The sequence below is a fragment of the Pseudopodoces humilis genome, chromosome 6, assembly GCF_049639895.1.
Source record: "Pseudopodoces humilis isolate 2021_Gansu_Grassland_sample_001 chromosome 6, ASM4963989v1, whole genome shotgun sequence".
Lineage (NCBI taxonomy): Eukaryota > Metazoa > Chordata > Aves > Passeriformes > Paridae > Pseudopodoces > Pseudopodoces humilis.
This window is the reverse complement of record NC_142205.1, coordinates 68086941-68113167: the sequence shown is the minus strand read 5'-3', so window position 1 is coordinate 68113167 and position 26227 is coordinate 68086941. Positions and strand designations below refer to the sequence as shown.

Genomic DNA, 26227 nt, shown 5'->3' with positions numbered 1-26227 from the left:
CTAGCTTTTAGACAGTGATAATAGATCACTGCAGGAACAGGATTCATTTATCCAAAGCTCTTTAAAGACTGGAAAGGATGGACTTCAAAGGCAGGAGAACAGGATGCAGTGCAGCTGAACAGGGGAGAAGGGCATGCATTCAGACTAAATGAACCCTTTTGTATGCAGGCAAAGAAACTGATTTCTGTCTGCCTTTTCTGATATTGTGCTATAATAGCAAGGACAAATACAAAATGGGATAGATCTCAGTTGATTGGAAAGATTAGAGCTGAGCTAGCAGAAACGCCAGACCCACAGAGGAGGGAGGGAGATGGGTGGGGATGCATAGCTGGAATGTATAACTCCTGTGGTGGCTAAGAGGTCTGGGTCTTCAATACAAGTACATCTGCTGAAAAAAACACATTATTTGCTGTGAACCTGCCTCCTTTATCTGAGGTTCCTTTCCTCATGTGCTGAAAGAAAGAGGGAACAATTATCCCAGCATTTATCATTCTACCGACTGTTTTATCTTCCCTCAGACACCTTTCTCCTAGCTGGCAGGTCCAGTCTATGGAACTGCTCCACAGATGGAAACTATTCCTTGTGTTTGATCTTCTTTCTCTGAACCTTCTCCAAGTCTGTCTTGGGGGAACATGGGTGGAGGTGTTGGATGGACAGATGGAAGAAAGATGACTGACCAAAGCTGGAGCATCCAAAATGTGGGTGTGAGAGGCTACACTGTGGAATCAGTTTCTGCTTTGTTCTTTACCCCTTCTCTCATAATTTTCAATCACTGTTCTGTTGTTCTAAGCATTAAGCTGATGTTTTTATCCATTTCTAATAATTATGAAATCCTACTCCCATGCTTATTATTTCGCCTTGAGCCAATCATTTAATATAAAATTTGTGAATCATTTCTGCACTTTTATTTACTGATTTTATCTGCTGTGTTTCTGCACTCAGCCTTGTAACATCTTCTGCTGTGCCATGAGGAGAATGCTGTAACTCCCTTCCTTTGTTTCAGCTGTGTGTAGGGACAAAGCCCCTTTCCTGGGTTAAAGCCACAGGTATCTGCAGATCCCTCGGGCTCTGGTATTTCCTGGCCAAATACCGATGCTCTGTGGCTTTATCTTGACTGGGCAGCTGTTACTAATAATTGCAAGCAGAATCAAATATTCCAATCAGAACTTTCCCTGCATAAATGAACAGGGAAAAAATGTGAGAGGACCTTTATAGCCCTATTGCATTGTCACAGCACTCAGGGCCACAGCTTCCTTCAGGGCTCAACCCTCCTACAAACCATTGAAACTACTCTGCTGTGATTTTATAGTATTTACTGCAGGTCACTTCTCACTTAGGATGTTTTAATCCTTTTCTGATTCCTGTTTCTGCTGAAACAACTGCTGCCTGTTGTTTCCCTAGTCTCCCAAACTGAACTTGCAAAAGCATTTTACATAGTTGTGTCAGTAACCAGAGCCACAAAATAAAAATAATTAAATGCTTTATTTTTTTTAAAAAAAGAATAAAAGTTATTGTCCACCACCCATCACCACTGTATCAGAATCACTGATGTTTAGGACAGAGAGCATGATCTGTCAGAACAAAGCAACTCCTATTAAGTTGTCTACACTGCCGTGATGAACTTCCTATTTATGTTATTCCATTCCATCTCTTTTTATGGCTCCCCATTCTGTAGTATTTTTATGAATAGTTTATGCTGTGGTGTACTTATTGATATGCTTCCACAACCTAAATGGCATAATTATCTCGAATGTTCAATTAAAAAGTAATCTAGCAAGAGGTAGGATTCCCAATTACTGAGTGTGGGAAAGACTCCTATTCTGTTCTCACTGTCTTTCATCTCAGACATAATTGAATGGGTCTTTCTCCCAAATAAAATGCAAGTTTTCATCCCTGTGGAAGGAGAAGAAAGGTCATGGAGACCTGTGGAGACCACGTATAAGGATGCCTATTTTTACCTCCACTTTTCTTTAAAGACACACTTAAGTTTGTTGTACACTCAAATTGCAGTTATTATGTGCACTCTCTTATAGACAAGACAGAAAAATAAATTATTTTCATTGCTGTTTATTGTAATTTCAGGTTCACTAGCCAGGCCTTTACAAGTACATTAGAGGTAAAACAAAATCAATTTACATTTTAATTCTTACAAATGTTTCATTTTGGAAACTTGTAAATAGGTACCACCACTCTTTTAGAAAATGTGAGAACATTCTGACAGATATAAATTTGTAATTTAATATTCATAACTTAAACCTCCAGATATAATTTCCAGGGACAATAATTGTGAACAGTGCCAAGGCTTTATTAGTAGTCTGCTTTTCTTCCAGGGAATTATTCACAATAGTGACTGTAAAATCGAGCTTTTGAAACTGGAATATTTTCCATTGATGCTGGTAAATGAGTAGCACTAAAGAATGAATGGGTTTGCCCCGCTCAGTTTTTTTTCCAGGGAGACACAAAGACAAGTTTTTTGTTTTAACCTTTTCAATTTGAAATATTAGGTGCTACTAACTGAGGATACACACCTGCATTAGTCTCATCCATATGTCTTCATTATACCCAGGTTGCTCCTTCTGTAGAGAATGTGCAGGATTTCTGACAAAAATGCCCATCTTAAGGGAGCTTATTTTGAAAAGAATAAACCCAAGCATCTATCCACAGTGTTTTTCAGAAATATTTTTATGAAATATTAGTCTATCTCCATACGACTTCTCTTTTCATGAAAGAGAGTCTTGAATCACCCAGCTTTTCTCTCTATTAATTATTGGTTTGAGTGTGTGTATGGAGTAGTTCCTGGGCATCTTTCCAAATCATAAAAACTTCTTCCTTAAAAGATCTGAAAATAGGCATAATTTAAGATCACCGATTATAAATTTATTTAATTGTATTTATTAATTATAATATTATAATTATAATTTATAATATTTCCTTATTAATATATTCCCAAGATTTTCTTTGGCTCTCATTATTAGGAATTTCTTATAGACATTTCAGACTGGGGCATAGTTCGATGATGAGAGTGATGGACTTCAAACCCTTTTGCTGTTTTGAGACTGCACACAGCATGAATCAAGATTTTGTGGGATTTGAAATTAATTTAATGGGGTTTTATACCCATGGAATGAGAAAATGAGGCAAGAAGTTTCACGGACTTCTGGCATCCCACCTCATCTCCTGACCTGGCATTTGGAATTTGAGCCTTAAAATTTTGCATGCAGGAATTCGGAGCGCTGAAGGCCAGTGTACAGCAGGCTGTCTAGGAAAGTGGGAACATTTTTCTTGGGTATCCCTGCAAACAGGAATATTTTGAATTCAAATTCATATTGTTACATATAGTATAATTTATATATACATATATATATATAATATTGTTCATTAAAACAATATAACCACTGGTTCCAGTTTAACGAGTCAGCCTAGGAATGTTGCTGTGCTGGGAGACATTTTTCATGGCAACAGCGCTTCAAATATTTATTTACTTATTGTTTCCTTGCTGTTAATAATGGAACACCCGAGAGCCTGTTTGCATTTCCCTCCTGTTAAACAAAGCGAGTTCATTCGTAGATTTAAATGGGTCACTTGCTCTGTTCTGAGCTACAAGGGATTCCAGCCGGTTTTATAAGTCGGGGTGAAATTTGCGTAATTACGGAAAAAGTTTCAGATTATTTATTTCATAACCTTGTTGCTTTGTGTCTCCTATTCAAAAAAAAAAAAAAAAAAAAAATGGCCAGTCGGGGGTTTGCTCACCGGGGGCCGTATTCTTCCTGGCATTTTTGGATCGAGTTCCTAAATACGTATTTTCATATTTTAGGTGTCAAAACCTTAGCGGGCTCATTTAGAGTGTTGTAAAGGTTTGCAGCACCAGCGAGGCGAGCAGCGAAACCCCGTTACCGCTGCAGTGCCACTGCGGCCTCCCCGCTGCAGGGAGCGCACCAGGAACGCCGGCACCGTCCAGCTCAGCCTGAGCCTCTGGCACCACCTGCGGGTGGCGCGGCTCTCACACCGCCGTGTCCCCCTGTCCGCCCCTCTCCCCGGCTCGCCGCGTGTGGGTACCCCCGGGAGGTCGCAGAGCCTCGCCCGGGAGAGCGCAGCCGGCGCTTCCCGGCACTCGGCGATTCCCGGGAAGGTGAGCAGCGCCTGAGGGGGAGCGGCCACGACCTCGCCTCATCCCCGCGCATGCGCGGTAGCGGCCCGGCAAGATGGCGGAGCTGGAGGAGTGAGTGTGGCGGGGAGGGAGGAGGGGAGGGGATGCGGCATCCGTTGCCATCCGCGGGCTGAAGGCGGCCACGGGGGCGGCGGGATGCGGGATGCGGCCGGGTTGTGACCGGGTTGTGACCGGGTTGTCCCGCCCACAGGCCGAGGCGGCGGATCCCGCTGGTACCAGAGAACTTGCTGAAGAAGAGGAAGGCGTACCTGGCCATCAAGGCCACCCAGGCCAAGCAGGCGCTGCTCAACAAGCGCAAGGTACGGCGGCTCCCGACAGAGTCGGGTCCTGCAGCCCCAGCTCGTCCTCCGGAGGAGGAAATCGCGAGTGCTTGGAGTTCCTAGGAAATAATCCGGGTGGTCGGGGCCCTCCGTGAGCACCCCGCGTGGGCAGGGATCGTCTTCGGGTTCCGAGGGGAGCTTGAGTGCCTCAACATCTTCTCTGTGTGTCTCTGAGCCTTGTAAAGAGGACAGAGTTTTACGGGTTATTACACCGAAACGGAATATATATGGAAGACTGTGAGTTGTTTGTGTTGGATCAGTGATAGTCAGGTGTTTGCGGCCACATGTGGGAAACTGCAGCACTGCTGAGTTGTCTTTGCTGCCCTGGATTTCCCTGTCTGAAACCACCTTTGTGTTGTAACCCTGAATGGAAACAGTGCTTTTCGGAGGGTGCATTTAGAGTTATTTTTCTGTTGGAGCAGCACAGGTCATGCTAAAGCCTTTTTCTGCCTGTGGGGGTGGCACATGTCCTAGTGCAGGCACATGCTGTGTGCACTGTGCAGTTCCAGACTGGCAGAGCACAGCAAACCTTTCTAATTCCCAGTCTGACACCTGTTCTGCTGTACCCCAGCTGATACAGTAGGTATCTGTCTTAAAGCTTTCCCAGTGAATTTTGTGGGATTATGTGCAAAACTCCTGCCATTTTTGATCCTGTGTTTACTTTTTTAAAAGCATCAGTGGCTTGCTGTGTTTCCAAGGTGAAAGCGTAAGCAATAATGTTAAATAACCACTCCTTAAGATTCTCGTTCTAAAAAGGACCGTACTGATGAGAATTTGATTAGGTCTGCCTGCTTTGAAAATTCAAACCAATTTCACTGGTGATTTACAAGGTGAAATAGAACAGAAGACACACAGCTACAGATTCTTTAATTTAAAATGGCCTGCTAATTTAACCAGTAGAGTGTCTTAAATATATGTGTGTAATGCTGTGCATTTTCAAGTCCTGTTTGTATATGAAAACACTATGACTTGGTGGATGTACTTATTCCTAAGCTAAGGAGAGTCATTTAAACATCTGTTTAATTTGAAAAAGGGGCTTTTCTAGTAATGAAAAGACTTTTTATCAGATGAGACAGGTGTTGGCTGTTTAAATGAGCAATACTTAATAGTTACTTGAATGTTTTAATTATTTTTTTTTACGTGTGTGCCTGTATAGAAAAGGACTTTAAATGCAGTTATTTTCTGTTGGAGGGTAATTTTGAGTTACATTACAGCATCTGTTTTGCCCACATGTTGTTTCTGGCTTTCCCAGCCATTGGTGAGCTGTGTGTGTAGCTGTGCCTAGAAGTATCCTGGGTCTTGCTCTGTTTTCCCTAATTTATATTTTTCCTGGGGAAGAACTCTTTGTTTGCTGTTCATAAATAGTAGTTTTGTGTAAATTTGTATGTTGTCCCCCAGTTCTGTCTCACTTGGGCTTAGATAATCAAATTTATTTTCTTACTGTTTTGAAAGCTAAAAGAACATTGTTCACTACTTCTGCATTTCATTTGGCCTTTGAGATGTAAGCTTCTGAGACTATTGGGCTGGGTGACACTTTGTTTTCCTTTTGTCTGTAGCAGCAGAAGGGGAAACAGATCCAGTTCAGGCGCCTGGAGACCTTTGTTCGTGACTCATGGCGCAAACGCCGCGATGACGCCCGGCTGAGGCGCATGGAGCAGAGGCCTGGGCAGGCAGTGGCACCTCAGGAGAGCAAACTGGCCTTCGTCGTGAGGATTGTGGAGTAAGAACCTTCCCCTACTCCTTCCCTTATTGTTGCTACCCTTTGTTGTGTCATTTCTACACCAAGGCAGTGGGATCAACCCAGACATGTCTCCTTGCTGGTGATCTGAGGCCTTTTGTTGGTCTATGACAGAAATGTGGTTACTAAGAAGTATTTTTTTCCTCAGTATTAAGGGAGTGACTAAGAGGGTGAAAAAAGTGATGGAGTTGCTGCGGCTGAAGAAGAATTACACTGGGATGTTCGTGAAGCTGAGCCCACTGACGCTGAAGATGCTGCGGACCGTGGAGCCTTACGTGGCGTGGGGGTACGTACCCCTCCTGTGACTTGGGGGTCACTGGATTCTCCAGCTGCTATCACAGATCCATTACTTGTCCAGTAACGGTCAAAACTTAGTCAGCTTTATATCTAAAACTTGTTATTGTCCCTTTTCTCATTGTTGTTGATATAACTTGGTTACTTTCCCACCTCTGCACAAGGAGGTGGGATGGGGCTTCCCTCTGCATTATGTCTTTCTGTTTAAGAATCTGATTTTTGTTTCTGCACAGGCAGCCTAACCTGAAATCTGTACGAGAGCTCATCCTGAAACGGGGCCAGGCCAAGATCAAGAAAAAGAGGGTGCCTCTGACAGACAACATGCTGATAGAGGAACATTTAGGTGAGGAAGAGGGTGAGAAAATTGAGGAAAGAGTTAGGTGTTGAGAGTTTACAGTCTGATCCAAAAGGGTGGGGAGACACAAAATCTTGAGACCAGCAATTCTGGAGCAGTGTGAGGGAAAATGATACGGTCAGACATCTCTTTATTTATTATTTTTTCTTGTGCAGGTGGCTGTGGTATCATTTGCCTGGAAGACCTTATTCATGAAATCTACTCAACTGGGAAGTATTTCAAAAGAGTAACCAGCTTTTTGTGGCCATTCCATCTGTCGGTGGCTCGCCACGCATCGCGGAACAGAGTGGGTTTCCTCAAGGAGATGGGCAAGCCTGGCTACAGAGGTGATGAAATCAACCGACTCATCCGTCAGCTCAACTAGTCAGGTGAGCAGCGCCTGCTGGGTTGATTCTGAGGCTTACCCTTCATTCCCTTTCCTAAGGACAGCCAGACTGCCACTGAAGATGATGGGGGGGCTCCCTTGGTTTTGATTGTCACTCTACAAAAGTGACCTCAGAGTAGGGGAAACTAACCAAGATCATGGGTCCTGTTAGGAATCAGCCCATGCTGTTGGACACCTCCATGAAAGCTTGGTTCCTGGGAAACGATACAACTTTCTTGTTTATTTTCTTCCCTATTCTGCAGGTTTTTGTGAAAACTTCAGGATCAAGACTTCACCTGTTCCTTTTCACATGTACCTTTCCATGGACATAATCTACATGCAATGATCTATTTGCAACTTCCCTTGACTGCTGGTGCCTCTATAAAGGAAGAAATACAGAGATGATAGTGGAGATGGACTTCGGGCTGGCTCTTCTTAAAGAAGATAAATTCTCTTTGCTACAAGAACGAGCTTCTTGGAACAATTTGACTTGCATCTCTGTAAAAGAAGTGTTTTTTCTGCTCACTACTGCAGACTTCACTCTTTGAAGTGCATCTGCTTCCAGGGGTGAGGGGTAGTGCAGTCACAGTTTTGCTGACAGGCAAAAGAAAACACCAAGGTATTCTTCTGTTACTGCAGCACAAGCCCTAACAGTGAATAATATAACTTTTTAAGTACCTAGATTGTATTTATTTTAAAAAGTTATGGGTTTCGTGCTCCTGATTTAGAGGACTGCCTTTTTTTTTTTACTTCTGCTGGATTGGGACTGCTGGAGAAAATTTTTTCCTGGAAATAGGAAAGCTCAAAAAGGTTGTAATACAGGCATGGTTTGGGGTATATGTGCTTGATGTTTTTTAAATAAACTTTTGAAATTATATTATTATAACAGAAAGTCCGACATCACTGAAGAAGAGTGGAAAAAACAGAGTTAAACACTCTGTCTGGAATGAATTTAATGAAGGAAGTAATAAAAACAACGTGGCAGAGTGAAAGTTCTAGTGTTTTAAATCCCTAATTTCTTGTTATACAAAAATGGGTAAGAGCACATGAAGAGTTGAATGCTGTTTAACAAGAAGGCAGTGTGCTTAGTCATTAGTTCACTGTGACTTTAAATTGTTATTTGAAGACTTACCTGGGGCCAAGCTGTTAATCCACGAATGGATTAACATTCCACTGGACTCCACAACACTTGGACTCAGGAAGGAAACAGTTAACTAACAACACAAGGAGGATGCCTTTTGGGTGTTAAACTTGTGTGGCAGTTCTAAACTAGGATGTAGCATTCATAAACCCATCTGAAACACGAAGGACTGCAGACTCTGAATTAGAGAACACTATAAAACTCAAAGCTTTATTCTGTAAAACAATAATAAAAACATAGAAAATGCTGGACAGACACTACAGACACAGACGGAACAACTCCATCCCCAGAACTAGAGCCCAGTGGTCGTTAAAATACATGGCTTTGTTTATTTAAAGTTTTCCTGATAAACAGCTGCTGCCAGTGTAGAGAGGTAAAATTGCTTGGTTGATTTGTGTTAGGGTTATTTCTGGTAATAAAACAGCCCAGGCTTTTAACATGAGAATTGGCACCCCAGGAATGAGATTTTTTTTTTTGTTGCTACAGAGAACTTAAGACTGCTAACAGAATGCAGTTTTAAAATAATTTCAAAATATAAAATTACAGGATCTGAACACAATTCTAGCAGCTAATCCTAGATTTAGGCAGTTTTTCTAGCAGCGGCAGTGGTTTAACACACCATTAGTTTAGCTCATACAGTAAGAATTGAGCTATGACCATGAATACCTTTTTTAAAATCTCTTTAAAAATGATGCCAGCTTAGTCTAGGGTCACATTATCACAGACACTTTTTCTCTGTCATTTTGTCACTGTGTCATACTTCATCAAGAGGACAGTAATGATGTGTTCATGGCTTAGCTGCATGAACAGAAACTATACAAGGTGACAGGATATTTACACACATAGAACTTGCCCCTGCATCTTAGGGAACAGAATCCTTCTTGTAAGCCACTGAGGTGTTGACTTTGTGGATTGTGGTGGTGAAGGAACGCAGCCGAACCTCTTCTGAATTGGCTATGAACTGTGGTCCTGACTCTTCCCACTTTTCTGGCACTGCCAAATCTTTATCCGTGTATATCAGCAAGTCAAAGGCACCTGGGAGCAAGGGAAAACAAATTCACCATAAGGAGATGGCAGGTTTGAAGTACATCTTCTAGAACTTGAGCCAAGGACCAAGGTTTTCAGAAGTTATGTGAAAAAAATAGTTAAAACAAGTTATATTTATGTGAAGTCATTTTTGTTTTCTCGGGTTTGAAAAAAATATTTTTTTCAAACATGTTACAATGCTGTGGAGCTGAGCTCTGTGTAACACTTCATATGAACAAATTATTCACAAAAACTTGCATTCCTTAGGGCATACATACAAACTTCCCAAGTTTAAGCCATCTCAAGTTCTGTCCTGATTTCAGTCTAACAAAGTGCTGCCTCACGAACATTATGGTGCACAAGGTGTAATAATTAAAAAAGCCTCAGAAAAACAGAAAATATTTTCCAAAGTTGGAAAGTTACTGAGGTTTTTCAAAAGTGTTTCATTTCTTTAGATCAGTCTGGAATACTCACAGGCAGATTCCAAGAGTGGCAGGAAGGTTACTGTGGCAGTTATTTGTCTGATGACAGAGCGAATTTCATCCTGAATTGCCTTCTGAGATTTCTCTCGTGGTCCACTGGAAAAGTAAGAGAACTCTGGTAAGAGAAAAAACTGCTACTGTACTGAGTTCCCTCTAAACACAGTTGTCTTTGTTAAGCTCTGGTAGACTGTTTGCTACAGTATTTTTAGAGTAGAAAGGGACACTTTCTAAGTCCTTAGAAAAGTTAAGTGATAGCTGGTCTCCCTTTATTGATGTTTTTGTCTGTGTGTTCAATCGTATAATGACTGGTTTGCAGAAAAACAGAGGGCAGGGCACTGAGAAAGGTCTGAAGGAACAAGGCCATTGGTTCTGTTCCTGCAGCGGTACTCCGGATAGGGAAGAGGGTGAGTGCAGGGGCCGCGGTACTCACTTGTCGTCCTTCGCAGTTTTGTCACACTCGATGTCGAACTGCCAGCGCTCCAGGACCTCGCTGCTCTCGATGCTGGAGATGACCACCACCAGGCGCTGCACGATGCACTTGTACAGCCACTCTGCAAGAAGCCACGGCGGTCACTTGGAGCGCGACAAGCAGCGGCAGGGACACCGGGGACAGGGAGGGCCCCGCCGCCGGCGCGCACCTTTCATCTGCTCCGTCACGTTGTTGAGGTAGTTGGCCAGCTCGGGGTCCGTGGTGACCAGCAGGGTGAGCCCGTACTTCTGCACGCGGGTGAAGGTCTCGGGGGGGTAGATGCCCCGCTGGTACAGGATGCTGTTGATCCCATAGGCTGCGCGATTTGGACGGGGATGGAAAGGGATGTGTACCACCTCCCACCCACGCCCCGCCCGGCGGCCATGCCGCCCCACAAGACGCGGCCTCCCGCTCCCTCTCTCTCTCTCCCTCCCTCCCTCCCTCCCTCTCTCTCTCTCTCTCGCAGCGCGCTCCCCGAGGTCCCCCCGCGGCCCTCTCACAGAAGAACTCGGCCACGAGCTCGGCGCTGCCGCGCAGGGTGATGCCCTGGTGCTCCCGGCCGAGCTGCTGCTGCTGCGCCGCCATGGCCGCCGCCTCCCCGCCCCCCGGGTCGAATCCGGCCCCGCCCCCTCCCGGCCCCGCCCCTTCCCGGCCGCGCGGCCGCGCTGAGGGCGGCGCGCGCCGCCTCAGGAGCAGCCTCCAGCGGCCTTCCCTCTGGGAATGGCGATTCCCCATGCCCCTTATCCATGGAAAACGGGCCGCGGGCTCCCCTGGCTGCCTCGTGGGAAAAAAAAAGTTGTTTTTTTTTCCGGCCATGTTCAACTCCCCGTCCGTTCCCGGTGCCGATGCGTCTGTGGGCGGGGCTGAGGGCAGCGTGGAGCGGGTGAGGGGCTCTGCCGTGGGAATGCTGTGGGAAGTTGGGTGTCAGCCTTTGCCTAGGTGCATTCGACCTTGTGAACCTAAAAATGGTACTTTTCAGGTATGAATTGAACAAATGCTTCACTTATGATTTGTTGTAAGTCATGGCGTAAGTCATGCGGTAGCTGTTCCAAGTTCAAATAAAATGCTGCAAGCACTGCGAAGAGGCAGGTGGGGAGAACGTGGGAAAGCAAGATAAACAATTTTTCCTTCAGTCCATAATAGCTCCAGAAAATAAAAGAAGAAAAAGGAGGTTAAGAGGCATTTGGGTTGCTGGGCTGCCTTGGTGAAGGGAATTTGCCGCTTGGTCAAACAACTTCAGTCCTGTTACTGCAGGGAGACCAAGGAAGATGTTGCAAGTAGCAGTGGCCATCACCTGGAGGAAGCTCTGGCAGAGGTTAACAGGTAAGAGAGGCTGAGCAAAACAAGTAAATGTTGAAGTATATTAGTCATATGAAGAGGGGAATTTACAGTCTGCTGCAATAGTAACAAGGTGGCCAGCTAATTAGCTGATAAAATCAGTTACAGGCAAGAAAACGAAAATGAATGGATTTGCTGGACACAGAAGAGCTGCAAATGAAATCATTCCCTGAATGTGATTTTTCCAAAGCATTATTTGATGTTATCATTTAAAGTGTACCTGTGTTAGATACCCATATTGCCCTTGAAAGAAACAAATGGAACAGTCTTGAAATGAAGTGGCATTCGAAACAGAAATGTTTATATTGAGGATAAAAAACATGTGGTCATTACACAGTACAGTGGGCCAGCTGCTAAGAGAGTGAATTGATGGTGTGATTGCTTATTTTATTGTAATAAAACACTTGTTCTCAAAAGCTTGGCTTTCTCAAAGCTTGGGCTTTCTCTTGGTTCCAGTTTTGGTCCAAGAGGAAGTATGGTTTGCCTCAGGGTTCAGGCTGCTGTGATTAAAACAAATGGTATTGTCCGGAAGTCATGTGCTGAAGTTCTGAAAGAGTCTGAATAATTTAATTTTACCAGGGGAAATTTATTCTGGATTTTATTCACTAGTGATTGTGTTATACATAAGTCTGAATGAAATATTTTCTGAGTAAAGAGTGGCATGTTTCCAAGGTTGTGATAATGGAAGCATTTTTCATCCAAAGCCTAACTTTTAGAAATTGGATTGCTGTGAATATCAGCTGTTTTGCTTAAAACATTATGTACTATGGTGCTCTTACTTATTTATCCCAAAATGGTCTCAGTCCTCTGGGGTTTTTTCTACACTTGGCTTCTTGTCCATTTTGCTTTTGGAGAGCTGCTCATTTTTGTGATAAATAAAAGATCTTGCAAGCGTGAGACCAGGCAAGAATAGAAGAACTTTCAATTATTATTTAGCATCTTTCTCCTCTAGCTGTTCTCCTGTTAAAATCAGACAGAAGAAAGGAATCCAGGTGTTTCTTGTTTTACAGAGATAATTTCACTGTGTCTCAGTTTGGATGGTTTGCACACACACAGCTGCATATGCTTATCAGTTACACATTTAATCGCTTCTTTACTTCCAACAAGATTCACCTGGCAGGCACCGAGAGTGGCTGGTGACCTCTGTTAGAACTCTAAGCTTCCTGCACCTGCCATTTCTGAGTTTTGGGTCACTTTTCTCTCCCTGGTGCTGGGATTAGCACCACTTTTTGCCCTCATGTGCTCCCTTCTCTCCCATAAAAAGTCTCCAAAGCCTTTGCATTTTGTCTGTGCTGTATCTAAGCTGCAGTTGCCATCTGACCGTGGACTGGCCAGGTGTGATGGGGACATGCACACAAGTCCTTCCTCGTGTTCCTGAGCACGCTCCTTAGACAGTGCCCGTGGTTTGTGTTTAGGGAATGTCCAGCAGGAGGAGGGTTCTGCAGCTCTGCTGTGGGTGAGTGGCTGATTTGTGACTGGCTGCTTCCTGCCCAGCTCCCAGGGACTCTCACGAACCAGGATGACAAGCTAAATTACACATTCTGGCACACCAGGAGTTGGCTATCCTTGCTTTAATTATCTCATGATAAAACCTTCATTTTCATAAGGAATATGAAATCTCAGTTGGATTTAATTTAGGTCTCTTAAAACTCTTCAGTCATTGTTCAGTTTCTCAATTACAGCTTGTTGTTATGACACAACCTTTTTGATTCTCGTTCTGTGAAGGGAAATGATCTGTATTTAGCTTGGCTTTTCTGCAACATTTAGTGATTGTTTCCCCATGGCAGTTGTCAGTGAACCATGGGCAATCCAAATCACTGGTATGCCCTCATTTTTTTTTTTAAGGCAAGCCAGGTCACATTCCCATAGTCATTCAGCACACTAGAAGACATAATCCACTTGTAGAGTTCATTCCCATTATTTAATTATTTTTTAACCTTCAGGAGGATGTGGACAGGTCTCTTCCCTCCAGCATAGCAAAATAGCATGTGAAATGAAAGTTTCAACAGTCTTTGGAGCACTGAAGTTTGCAGGATAAGTACAGGTGCCTCCTGTCAGCTGTCAAAATAAAAGTTCTGTCCAAGTTGGCTAATCCTATTCTGAAAGCATAAAACATGGAATATTATTACAAATAGCAATGCTGTGTCCTTCACCAAAGGCAATGAGAGTAGTGCAACAGTGAAAGATTGTCTTGAAATTTAAGTATTCATGAAAAGAAATGGATATTAAAATGAGCCAGTGTGGGCAGATAATCTCCACTATAACTTTTGATACGATGAGCAGGCTTCCCAAAGGGAATTCCTTTGGTTTCCAATGCCATGTGGAAATTTTTACAGTTAATTTTCTGAATGTGTTTTGAAATTAGAATAACTCTGGTGAGTACTTATTTGTTTTGGAAAATGAAGGCGCTTTGATGTTTCTTTACTTAAGCCAATATTAGAACTCCATTTAGCTTGAAAGTAGCTCTGTCCAGGTAGTGGCTGCCTTGTACAGGGAAATAAATTCTTGTCGATATTGAGAGTTTTGAATAGCTCATTCTGTTGAATGTTAAATAGTATATTTTCGGTTTTGGGGGAAGGTCTTCCTTAGAAGACCTGACATTTTTCTGAAGGCAAAAGTTAATATTTGTGACGGTTTTACCTCCAAACTACCAGGAGATGGCAGCAGGCACACGCGTTATCTGCACCCCTTCAGTTTTGGCTGGAAGCACAGCGAGTTGGTTTTACTGTTAGGTTCTTTACTAGTTTTACATCTTTTTCTAGTTTTAAAATCATTGTTCCAGAATGAAGGGAATACTTAATGCCCAGTTTTCTTGTTTTCCTTTGGTTGCTGTTGCATTAAAGACAATTTAACAGAGAATGAGTATCTTCAAACATTTCATGTGAGTATAGGAGTCCTGTTTCAGAATTGGGAAGAACAGGACTTTATTGAGCTTTTTTGTGCCTTGAGAACCCCTTAGTGCTGGATGATGTCATGTTACACTGGTAACAGGTATGTGAAATCCACTGAATCCTGCTCTTTACAACTTAATCCCCTTCATTACTTAATCCCCAACCTGAAGGTTGATAGTTTGAAGGGTGGATGTTAATCCGGTTCAGTTTAGCTCCTGTCACATCTGAAGTTTTACTGTTTATTAATCAGTGAAAAACTGGGGAGTTCTCAGGTAGATTAAATTTACTAAGCTGGCAGTTTAGCTTTAAATTCAAAATGAGCCTTCTTAAGTACCCTGGAACACCCAATTATCATTTATAGGTGTATCAGCAGAGACTTTTGGTGGGTCATCAGAAACTGAGGAGAAAAGGATCCTGAAGATTGGTAGCACAGTAAATATGCCTTGGTAGTTCCATAGGGAATTTTGACTGGATTCTGTTGTGTGGTTGCAGCATGTTAGATGAGAATTGTTGCTTTGTGACTGCTTTCTCATTGTGTCACTTCGGATCTATTACCATGATGGGCTTCTTCAGTTAATTGTGTAGCAAGGAATACAGTGCAGCTTACATAATGCCTGAGAATTGTGATGACTGAAGAGGGAAATACATTGTGAAAAGCATGTTATTTGCATTAGAAATATTTGAGGAAAAAATATGAATAATTCCTTTATTTCCACTTGAAAATTAGAGTCTTTAGGCATTTTTTTCCGTGGTTAGCTCTTCAGACAAGTTAGGTGTCCTGTTGTCAGAATGATAATCAATACTGAGAACAGGCATAAAAATATTCAAATTTGTTCTCAAAAGTATTGGACAGTTTAAGAAAACAGCAAAGAATGACTTTCTAAAGATATTTATTCCTGTGTGGTTGTAGGAATTCTTCAGTGAACGTAATTTATTTCAAGAAAAACATCCTTTTCCATATGTTTAGAGAAATTTATGTATACCTTTTTTTTTAAAAAAAAAAAAAGAGCAAATTGTCACCAATGAGTCCTAATAGTGAGATGAGCTAAAATATTTCATGAGGCACGCAGGCCACATGGGCTGGGACTGTACCCTGAGCACTTCCTCTCCACCTCATACCTGCATCTCTCAGTGCACACTGCTTCCTTGGGAAGTCTCATCCCATAGCCTGGAGACAAATGCCTGACTCCTAAACTTTCTGTGTGCCTTCATCAGAACTGATCTGCTCTGCTGGTTCACAAACAAACATGAGCAGTCTGGAAGTAACGTGAACTGTTAAAAATGCCTTTATCTGGAAATCAGAGCAGTATCTGATTACTAGCACTGATGGCTTAGCACCCATTAAAGAAGCTGTCTTTGCACAGGAACAGTGTTGAGGTAGGTGTGGGAAGTATCAGGTACAAACCAAAGCTTTATACAATTCTGCATCACATGTGAAAAATGAAGGAAGGATTTGCTGATACAATTTGAACAAATGCACTTGATTTTCTCCGTCATCCATGAACCCAGAAGGACATCTGATTCACTGCTTGCTGTTAGTCAATGCTGGCAAAATTTTTAGGAGAAAAACTGGAGAAGGGTGTAACAACATTTGCAAGTCCAATCTCAAAATTCAATTTCCAAGCTGTTACCTGTGCCTCTTGCACAGGGGGGTCTCACCCAAACCTCGTGATGTGACAATGCTAGGAGTGTAAAAATGGAAACCAGATGGCTTGGTAATGTGAGTAGCACTTTGATGATAATTGCTCCTTACAGTCTTCCTTCAAATCAGATTTGAGTGAAAATGTGGCATTATTGCTCAAGGTAAGCTACTCCTTGGTTGTAATCTGACAGTCAGTGGAAGGTAGACCACGGGTAGATTCTTACCTTAAGGGTCAGGTCACTCTGGCTACTGAGAAAAATTCCCTTGTGTTAGCTGGGAGTCAGCACTCTCCTTTTCCATCCTCGCTTGCCTGGGACTTTGTATGAACTTCTGCTAATCAGTTTAGATGTAGACTTCAAATTTCCACAAAAGGATTTAATAGTCCTGCCAAGCTCGTCTACATTGAGTTTCTATTTCTTCTGCCATGGAGATGCCTTGTGCACTGACATCCTTTTCTTTTCAAGAACAGTCTGGTGGTTTTTTGTGTATTTTTTTTTTTGGTTGGTTTGTTTGTTTTTGGTAGAATTTTGACAGTGGTGACAGAACTCACACTCACTTTAACACTCTGATATGAGAACAGTCATCCAACACAGAAAAAATTAAAGTTCAGTAAAATTTACATCCAAAGGAAATCCAAACCCTCATCTCCCATGCCCGGAAAAGTGTTGTCACCAAGCTTTAAGCTAGTGTGGCTGGGCAGCATTCCTCATTCCATCTGTTGAAACTGTGCCCCAGAACAGAAGGGAGTTGAAAATCTATTTGGAGACAGCAGGGAAGAGGAAGAGATTGAGCCTTAATGGTCAATCCTGGCAAAGAGAGTGCAGAAGCGCAGTCCAGCTCTCAAATTATTTTGTGTTTCTTTTACTTTATTTTCCATACATTTTCACTTTGCATAAGATTTTCAACACCAATAAAATTTAAACAGTGGAGTCTCTTGCTCTGAATTAAACTTGTGACAGAGAACCTTTTCTAATATTTCTATTTATTGATAGTCACGATAACATTTTTGTTGTAAACTGTGTTAAAAACCCACAAAACTATATTAGTGGGAAATGGTAACAAAGATGCATTGCCCTGGATGGTTGTAGGAAATGAGGGGTATTTGTCTCTTGCTATTATTACCAAAATAATCTCATAAAATGCTGCAGGGTGACATACCTTGTCTGCCTGTGCTAGTTTGTTGGGTAGAATGCCCTGCACCCTCTTGAGCAGCTCTTTCCCTCACCAGCATGGCTCCATTGCTGAAACTCTCCCTTCCAAAAGCTCCATCTCGCTGTGCTTGGCTGGCTCCAGTTACTGCCACACACGAGGTTTGCATTACTCTGATGGTGTTTAGATTTCCTCTCCTTGGCAGCCTTAACCTTGCTCTGGCCTTGGGCACGTTTTGGCCAACCAGTCTGTGCTGACCTGCAGGTTTTTACACGTTACCCTTGGCGATTTTGCATTATATTTACCAAACAAATTGCACTGTTATTCATAAAGAGAGAAAAAGAATCCACCTAAATTCGCTGCAGATGGCAGAGGACATGCACATGATCACTTCCATTTCCAGTTTCAGCTCCAGTTTTGTAAAAAATAAGAAAAAATATTTTTAAAAATGCTGATAGTAGCAAAACTGAACCTAGACTGAAACAAAAACCTGTAGCAGACACGTTACATAGATATTCTCCAACATCAAACAGGGTGCTGTAAATCCAAAGGACATGATCTAATGGTAGGTAAGTGTTGTAAACAAAAGTTTCGTGTAACACCTCAGAACATGCAGTAACAAATTCAGTTCTTTGGTTTCATGTACTTCAAGGTGGGGTTGCAGTAGTCATGGTACCACAAATGACATGGGTTTGTGAAAGATTGTGGCGTTTGGGCAATGCTCATCAGCCACCCTGCTCGAGAGAGTTGTTCAGTATAAACTGAATTTTACAGCTGCTGAGCACAACTAGAACTGGAAAATTACTGATTTGAGAGTGGCATGGAGAAATCACAAATGGGAAACTACTGGCTGTGCGGGATTTTGAGACCTTCAGAAGATTTTAGCAAAGAATTAAGTTACCTGAAAAAAAGGCCCCATCACTTAAGATGATGAATTGTGAGTTGGGATGATTTAGCCAACTTTTAATATGTTAAAGGCTTAAAAAACCCAGCTGTGCCTTCTTTGCTAGATTCAGAGCAGTTGGTGTCTGAGCTGACTTGTGTTTGTGTGCACACCTTTCACCTTCACATCCAACTCTTGATGTGGCTTCAGGAGCATTTTGGAAGACTTGACTTAGCTCTGATTTTCTGGGGGCTCCTGAACCACTTTTCAGTAACTATTCAGTATTTAGTAATAGTGACTTCAAGTAACTATGGCTGGATTTGGATAAAAGCTAGTCTGAAACAAATTACTGACCTATGTAGTGCTACATTACTTTTTCTTTATACAGAGTATTTCTGCTGTGTTAAATCACTCTTGGTATTTCTAGAATAGGCAGTCTCAGTCCCTACTCAAGCCTGTATGACCTTTTTCCCTCTTTCTTTTCTCAGTCTTTGTGTGGAGAAGGGCATGGTCTGGGAGTGTGACATTAGAACTGCATGTCTCCCTTATTTCCCCTTGAGAATTGTAGCATGAAATTACCCATACCTTTAACAGCTCTAAAGTGAAATTCTGTGGGATCAGTCTTTTTCTATTTTTTTTTTGTTTTGTTTTGTTTTTTTTTGTTTAATTTGGTAAAGGTGCTGTCACTTGCTTATATGCCTGAGAATGAATTTTCTTATATTTGGCTTACTGTATGATTAACTGGAACACTAAAAATCATGCTTATGTTGGAATAAGGACTGCCCTTTATAACAGGACTCGTTTTGGTGAAGCAAAATAATTGTTCCCAGAAAAACACATTCCTTCTCCATCAAACCTCCATTCTATTTGACACACTGGCTGTTCATTCTCTGAGAATCTAAAAATCATTTTTAGTGATTTATGGGCTGCTGTTGCTAATATTTCCATGATCCTGTTAAAAGTGAGTGCTTTTTCCTCAGTGGCCAGTTTTTGTGTTTTAAATAAGCAAAATGTCAATTAAACTAAAAGCAGGTCTAAATCATGTATATACTAAAATTGGCATTGGCTTGCTGGCTGATTTTATAAATTATCAGAATCTTTCCATATCTGAGGAAAATGAAAAACAAGGATCATGTAAGGAAGTAGGAAATTTGTAAATTTACATGCTCTGTGGGAGTGAAATAGTCACAGGCAAGTCAAGTTTTAAATATTCCATTTGTGTTTACTGTGTTATATGCTCTCCCATTATTTTCTCATACAAAGTTTTATATTTATATATTGATATATATATAGAGATTATATATATATATATATATACACACACTTGCTCTGGTGGTTTCCTTTTCCATGATGCCTTTTCCAAGAAATAGAAGGGAGAAGGTTACACATGTACTCAACATGTGCTTATTCATAACACATTTTATTTCCAGCACTTTGAAGGAGATACAGAAACAAAGAATGGTTGAGGTTTGAAGGCACCTCAGGAGGTTTTCTTGTCCAACCCCTCCTGCTCAAGCAGGATAATGTAGAGCAGATTTCCCAGGAATGGGTCCACGTGGTTTTTGAATATCTTCAGGGATGGAGATCTCCAGGTTAAAGTGTTCCAGCTCTCTTGGCCTTCCTTCATAGGAGACCAAGTGTTGCCTCATGTCCAACCTGGTGCCCAGATCCTTTTTTAGAAAGCTGTTTTCTGGCTACTTGGCCTCCAGCATGTCCTGCTGCATGGAGGCTCTTTTATTCTTCCTCAAGTGCAGGATTTTGCACATTTCCTTGTGGAAGCTGATGAAGTTCCTGTCAGCCCATTTCTTCAGGTGGTCGAGCTCCCTCTGGATGGCAGCATGTCTTTCTGGCACATCAGCTGCTCCTCCCTGCTTTTTATTATCAAACTTCCTGAGGGTACACCCTGCCCCATCATCCAGACCATTAATAAAAATGTGCCAGGAAAGCTTTGGAGAAAGAATTTTACTGAGCAGTTTTTTTTTCTTTGAGGAGGAAGCCTCAAAATCCTGGCAAATCAATTTGGTAGTTTGAATTTAGTGCCTTCACTATTCTACAACATGCAGTTTTTTTCTTTGGGCTTTCTGCACCATGGGCACCTTACAGACTTTGGCCATGAAGGCTCTGGGACTAAGCAATCTCATTGTCTTGGCAGCATTAAAGCATTCACAGCCCCAGCCTTCTCCTACACACCACAGAAAGCCTCCAAGTCCCTTCATTTTCTCATGAAATCTGGCAGAATGGGAAACCTCAGGGGTCTGTAGAAGACTAAAGCCTGCCAGATGCATCTGCTTGAGTTTTTTTCTTTGGAGACAGGCTCAGTGACCTTTTCTCTGTCAGTGCTGTCAGACAGCACAGTGGTTCTGCTGCTTCCAGCACCTGGTGATGACAAGTTTGGCATCTTGGTAAAGAGAAGACATCTTTGGTTGCTTGTGTCTAAGAAAGCAAAATCCTGAACAGAACTCCTCACCTTTCTGGTGTCTCAGCAGTGGCAAGAATCCTAACTGGTTTTATAATGGTGTGTGAAACTGGCTGTCAGTGGGGTTTGGGGCTTGGACATTGTCTTAAGTCTCTCTTCTGTACACTTGGGTAAGTTAATGCAGCCAACACAATATTGTATGTGCTTATGAAGCAGTGAAAGCCTTCAGCCCTGCTTTATCAACAAAACCCACATCAGAGTATCTTCAGGAATGGTGCTTCCCCTATGGGAATGTTCAGCTAGGCAAGCTCACTTAGTTAAACAATGAAATCAGGATACGTTCATAAAAATGGGAAAAGGCTTTGGCCCGATACCTGTGGAGCCAAATGTCTGTCAGTAACTCACCAGAAGCAACAAGAGTAGAGGATGTAACATGAGGCTTCTCTTTTCAGTAACTTATCCAAACTGGATACTTTAATGAATGTATGTATTTTACGCTAAATTACTCAGGTGCTCTTACACGTATAATTGCAACAGCCCCACTCTAGCTGCCCACAAAATGCAGTCTGTTTTCATTGCATGCCAATAGCTGGTTTCCAAATAAAAACATGTCCCAGAACAGCCTTGGGGATCTGTACAGGATCATTGCAGCTGGGGTCCAGAGCTAACACTACCGCATGACCCTTTGATGCATGGGAATGTGTTAGACTTGGTTCAAGGATCTCTTCACTGCACATTTCTTGGTGTGCAGAGATGTGAAAATCTCCTTATAGCATTGGATTGGCGGCTGCTCCATTGTTTTTGCCCCTCCAGCTCATTGAATCTCCTGAGTGTGTGTATTTGCCTTCAAAGGGAAGCTGTGCTGTTCCCTGGCTGTTGATGTGCCTTGGGAGGGCATTGGAACAAGGGTCTTTTCCACATGTGCTCCACAAAGGACATCTCCTTTCCCTGTGTGAATGATTTTTTGGTAAATACTAGCAAATTCTGTAGCTCTGTTTTGTCCATATGTTCAATATATCTTTCTTATGCTGTTTAATTAATCCCCAGTGCCTTCACAACTCTTACACAAGGGCTGAGATTGCTGGAAGAAAATTGAATTCCAGCAAGTTGGGATTCTTTCAGTGTTTGCTCACTTTTAATGTCCATTTTGCTGTTTTGCTATGAAAAACTGAATTATAGTAGTAACCATATCAAGGAAGTCTCAATGACAGTCATTCTCATTCCCATTAGCTCTAACTGGCTTCTTAAAAACTCACTATGAAAACCAGATTGTCTCTAATTAAGTTCCAAAGTACCCATTTTTACACGAAGGCTATCCCAGGGGACACTTGAGTCTTTTTTGCAGGTTTCTGTGTATAGAAATATTGTGGGTGGTTAGTGTAAAGCCACAGCATTCAGTGCTGTTACACTTCCCTTAAATGCAGGTATGTTGCTGTACCTTCTGATTATTTAAAAGTCACTGTGAAAGAGGTGATACTGAAGTAGTAAGAGCTGCTTTCTTGGAAGTGTTGCCAGGTAATCTGGACAGAGAAAAGGAATGAGAAATGAGACAGTTGGAAATGGATTCTAAAAAATCCACAGGACAATTAAAATGGCTTAGAAATGGATTAAGTGAGGTCTGCTAAGCTGCAAACCTCCTTCAACCTTTTCCTCTGTTTAGGACATTAATAATAACCCCTGTGTAAATTATCTGATGTCTACTGAGGATTAGGAGACACCATTCCCTCTCCACATGGATATTAGTAAGTTTTCTCCCTGTTCATGAAAACTGTAGAAATTTAACATCTTTTTGACCTCTGCTGCTTTGATAAAAATGTTTGAAAGGGGCTGGCAGAGCTTTAAAGTTCTTGTGAGAGATGGCTCAGTGATGGATATATACATGATACATGAATGTGTAACTCCTGCTTCCCAAGAGAGCAGCTTTTCTGAATCCTGATTTTGGTCTTCAGACTATTTATTTTGTGATCACAGCCCTGAACTCTGCTAAGAGCTGTTTCTGCAACTGACTGATAGAATCAGAGAAGATGATAATCTGGAATAAAAGGATAAGAAAGTGCAGCTGTTTGACTTAAGGAATGTTGATGGTTTCCAAGGCCATGGGTGGAATATACTGTCTGAGAAAAGTAGAACTGCCAATGCCAGGTATTCTCTTTTTATCTCTTTTGGGTTTGTTTTTTTTTTTTCCACTTCCCTGCAGTGGTTTCTGTCTTTAGAGGAAAAAATTAGAAAAGCCAAGCTATTTTCAAAGTAGGGGGAAAAGATAAATGCCTTCTTTTCTTCAGCATAGCCAGAGGAGAGTAAGTAAAAATATGAGTTGGAATTGCAAGATTTGTGCCAACAAAGTTCTATCATGTGCTTTTACTTGTGTGCCCACACACTCTTGTCAGGAGACAAGGTCTCCTTTTAACCACGTCTCCTTGTCTCTGGTTGCATTTCAGTGCTGCTCCGGAATACCGTTGGCTCAGGACATCACTGAGGTTGGCATAAAAACTTTATTTTTACTTTTTGTGCTTTATGCAGTGATGCCCAACCAGCACACCCAGGAATAGCTGGCTTTTTCCTCATCAAGTGATGAGAAATAATTCTCTTAAATGGATCTGAGCCTGGAGGGCTGACCAGCCTGCCCATCTTAGCAGCTAACCCAGGAGGGAAGTACAAACTTATGTGTGACCTGGACAATAAGTTGCTAAGGGGTAGCACCAGTCACATCAGTGCTCCCATGCAGTTCACAGGACACAGTGAACAGTTAAGAACATCTTTCCAACCCAAAGTATCCAAGGTATTGTTTTTCCATTAATTACCATTTCCCAGTCATGCAACGATTACCGCTGAAGTCTTCTGCATGTTGTGCTCTTTTATTTGGTGTGCGTGACAAAGCAGAAATGTGCAGGTGATACCTCTCAGTACTTCTTTACAAACAGATTGTTTACATATTTTTTTCAGTTTAAGTAAGCTAACATCACTTTTACTAAGTTGCACCTTAAAACCTCTCTTGAATCTGCATATGTTCACTTTTGGAGAGTTTTTTTCCCACAGAGAAAATTATAAATAAACACATGGATTTGTTTACATGGGGGATACACTCTATGATTCTAATGCTCTCTGTATCTTTCCTGAGGAGAAAATAATTAGTTTGATTTTGTGTATTTTCTTACGCGTGTTTTTCTTCTGATGTCATCATTTTGTCTTGTGGGAAGCTGTGCTTCAGGAGAAAACCATGTTAAAAATACAGTTAGAAGAAAACTGATCTTAAAGTAATCCTTTGAGTCAATTAAATAATACTGATCTCAGTAGAACATCTATTAGTGTACATATGATGTTACTGCTAATACAGCATGAATTTATTATGGCCTGGGGTAGCCCAATGAATTCCAGATGAATTCACAATAGCTGGATTCTTAAAGTGCTACCAGGTCTACTTCAGGTTTTCTGTTTCCATGTGTAATTAATACCAGAACTCAGCACTGCTACCTGCTCCTATTTAAAAAGATCAAAACAAAACAAACCCAACAAAACAAAAGACATATTTGAAATCAAACTGAAAGCTTGAAAAGCTGCGCCTGAGTCTTGGCATTAATAATTTAAAATGCTAGTTTAGATTCCATCTGAATACACTGGCTTTACATAATTAAAAAATGTGATTAGTTTTTCTCCTTCATCCAAAATACTCCAAACTGCTTTAATATACCTAGCTAGATTATTAGATTGAAAAACAGCTCATATCATATTTAGAGATACTTAAAAATTGGCTACAAAGCTATAATTCAGGGATAGCTATGAAAATGAAATGTGTCATCTGAGATTTGTTAATCAGACATCCTAATCCCAGGGAGCAACCTAGCAGCTTCCTCTCATAAAAGTGGGAAAATCTGTTTAAATGGGTACATTTTTTAAAAATCAGACATGGAAACCCAGGCAGTTTCACCATATCATGGGTTGTGTTAGTAAGTTATTTTCTTAGAAATGTCACATGATTGTTGGAAGCTTCACCTACTGAAGTTCAGCATTTCTTGTGGCACATTAAATTTCGCACTGCTCTGTCTGGACCCATGTAGCATCACACATTTTTAATTACGTTATTCCAGCTTGGTGCTGGCTATTCCCAGAATCAGAAGATTCCTCTGGTCTCTTTTTTTTCCATCAGCCCTTACCACATGATTCACACAGCGTTTCCACAGATTATTCGAGCAGATATGAGTGTTGTGCGCACTTCATCAGAAAGCAGCGCGCCAAGGACATGGCAAAAATCATCTCCAATAACTATTGAATGTATTGTTTCTGTGACGATGTAAATCAAATCATGGTCCCATCAGGGCTGTGTCTTTAATGTAGAGGACAGGCACTGGGGAGTGAGGGGGGAAAGTTGGGACATCTTTATTTTGCATTCAGTGTATGGTAGGAGGAGGATACTTGTAACATAAGTGTGAAACTGAAATTAGCCATTTTTCACTTCCAACTCTTAAGCCAGTTGAGCACTGCAGCACTAAAGTCCGGTGTGTATTTACACCAGCACTGTTTCCTCAAAATTTGCCTAGTCCTGACAGTGAGGAAAATTTATCAAGGTCCCCCCTTCCAGCAATTCATAGTTCAGTGGCAGCTTAGGGAGGAGAATGAGGGTGAATATAAAATGTGGGTAATTTGTCAACAGACTGAGAATGGTCCCTGCTACTGAATAAGAGCACATTTGGCACAAAGATTTAAAAATTAGTTTGCGACTCACAAGCAGAGAAAGTACAGGACACCTTTTCCTTACACAAGCATAGTATGTGAAGAAAGGCCACATCAAGGTGTGCGGAACAGTGCTGGATGACAGAGATTTGGTATTAGTGTTCTTAACCCTGGGACTCCCAAATATGCATGAAGAAAGTGCCTAGCTTTTCCTTCACTCTTGGAAAGAATGGGTGAAAAGCAGGACATGAGCCAACAGTGTGCATTCACAGCCTGGAAAGTCAACTCTGTCCTGGGCTGCATAAAAACAGGAGTGGGCAGGTTCAGGGTCCATCAGTCCATGCAGTTTCTAGATCCTCCTTTGAGCACTGTGCTTTCCACTCACACCCAGAGAGAAAAGTAAGGCAGGAAAAAAAAATCATGTACCATCTTTTCTAGTTTGTTGTGTTTTCTTTTTTTTAAATACAGTGTTTTCACCATGAGACTAAAGTCCTAGTTTTTTATTTTTAACATGCTTAAAAATAATTCTTGAAGCCTTGTGCAAAAGGGGCCATGAAGAAGTATTGAATGGAGATGGAAACACTGACAAAAGCAAAGAATGTAGAAGGAAGCTGTAAAGGAAGCAAAGGCAGAAGGGAATAAAGATGGAAAATAAAATCTAAAGAAGAGAATCCACACAATTCCCTCAAAAGAAAAAAAAATTGAAAATAAGTTTCAGACATTCAACGTTTTACACAGAGTGGATGACACTTAGACCTGATATTGCTGGGTGTAAGTGCAGTTGGACTAGTGAATTTGTACCTGATTACAAGAGGGGGGAAATGTAAAAATGTTTCACTTCTTTGGGCAGTGTTGAGTGGTTTATGAGCCAGCCTGTTTTCAG

At 41.7% G+C, this 26227-nt stretch overlaps 2 protein-coding genes and 1 long non-coding RNA gene across 4 annotated transcripts in view; 2 read left to right on the top strand and 1 right to left on the bottom strand.

The window, feature by feature from the left end:
* The first annotated feature begins 4069 nt into the window (after positions 1-4069).
* On the top strand, positions 4070-8231 carry RPL7L1 (ribosomal protein L7 like 1). The gene is made up of 7 exons (XM_005533139.3): positions 4070-4219; positions 4359-4467; positions 6045-6208; positions 6375-6512; positions 6754-6863; positions 7031-7243; positions 7503-8231. The coding sequence occupies exons 1-6, from the start codon at positions 4203-4205 to the stop codon at positions 7237-7239; spliced, it is 747 nt and encodes a 248-aa protein (XP_005533196.2). The 5' UTR covers positions 4070-4202; the 3' UTR covers positions 7240-7243; positions 7503-8231.
* A 326-nt stretch (positions 8232-8557) lies between these two features.
* Positions 8558-10967, bottom strand: MAD2L1 (mitotic arrest deficient 2 like 1). Its single transcript, XM_005533138.3, has 5 exons — positions 10858-10967; positions 10527-10673; positions 10319-10439; positions 9881-9984; positions 8558-9415 (listed from the first exon to the last, which is right to left on the bottom strand). The coding sequence occupies exons 1-5, from the start codon at positions 10940-10942 to the stop codon at positions 9243-9245; spliced, it is 630 nt and encodes a 209-aa protein (XP_005533195.1). The 5' UTR covers positions 10943-10967; the 3' UTR covers positions 8558-9242.
* A 141-nt stretch (positions 10968-11108) lies between these two features.
* Positions 11109-26227, top strand: part of LOC148184221 (uncharacterized) — a 54238-nt gene continuing 39119 nt past the window's right edge. The window contains exons 1-2 of one of the 2 annotated variants that reach the window (XR_015772735.1): positions 11109-11240; positions 11612-11680. This is a non-coding gene — a long non-coding RNA (uncharacterized LOC148184221). Of the gene's footprint in view, positions 11337-11611; positions 11681-26227 lie in introns of both variants that reach the window. The other variant, XR_015772734.1, reaches the window with a different exon arrangement.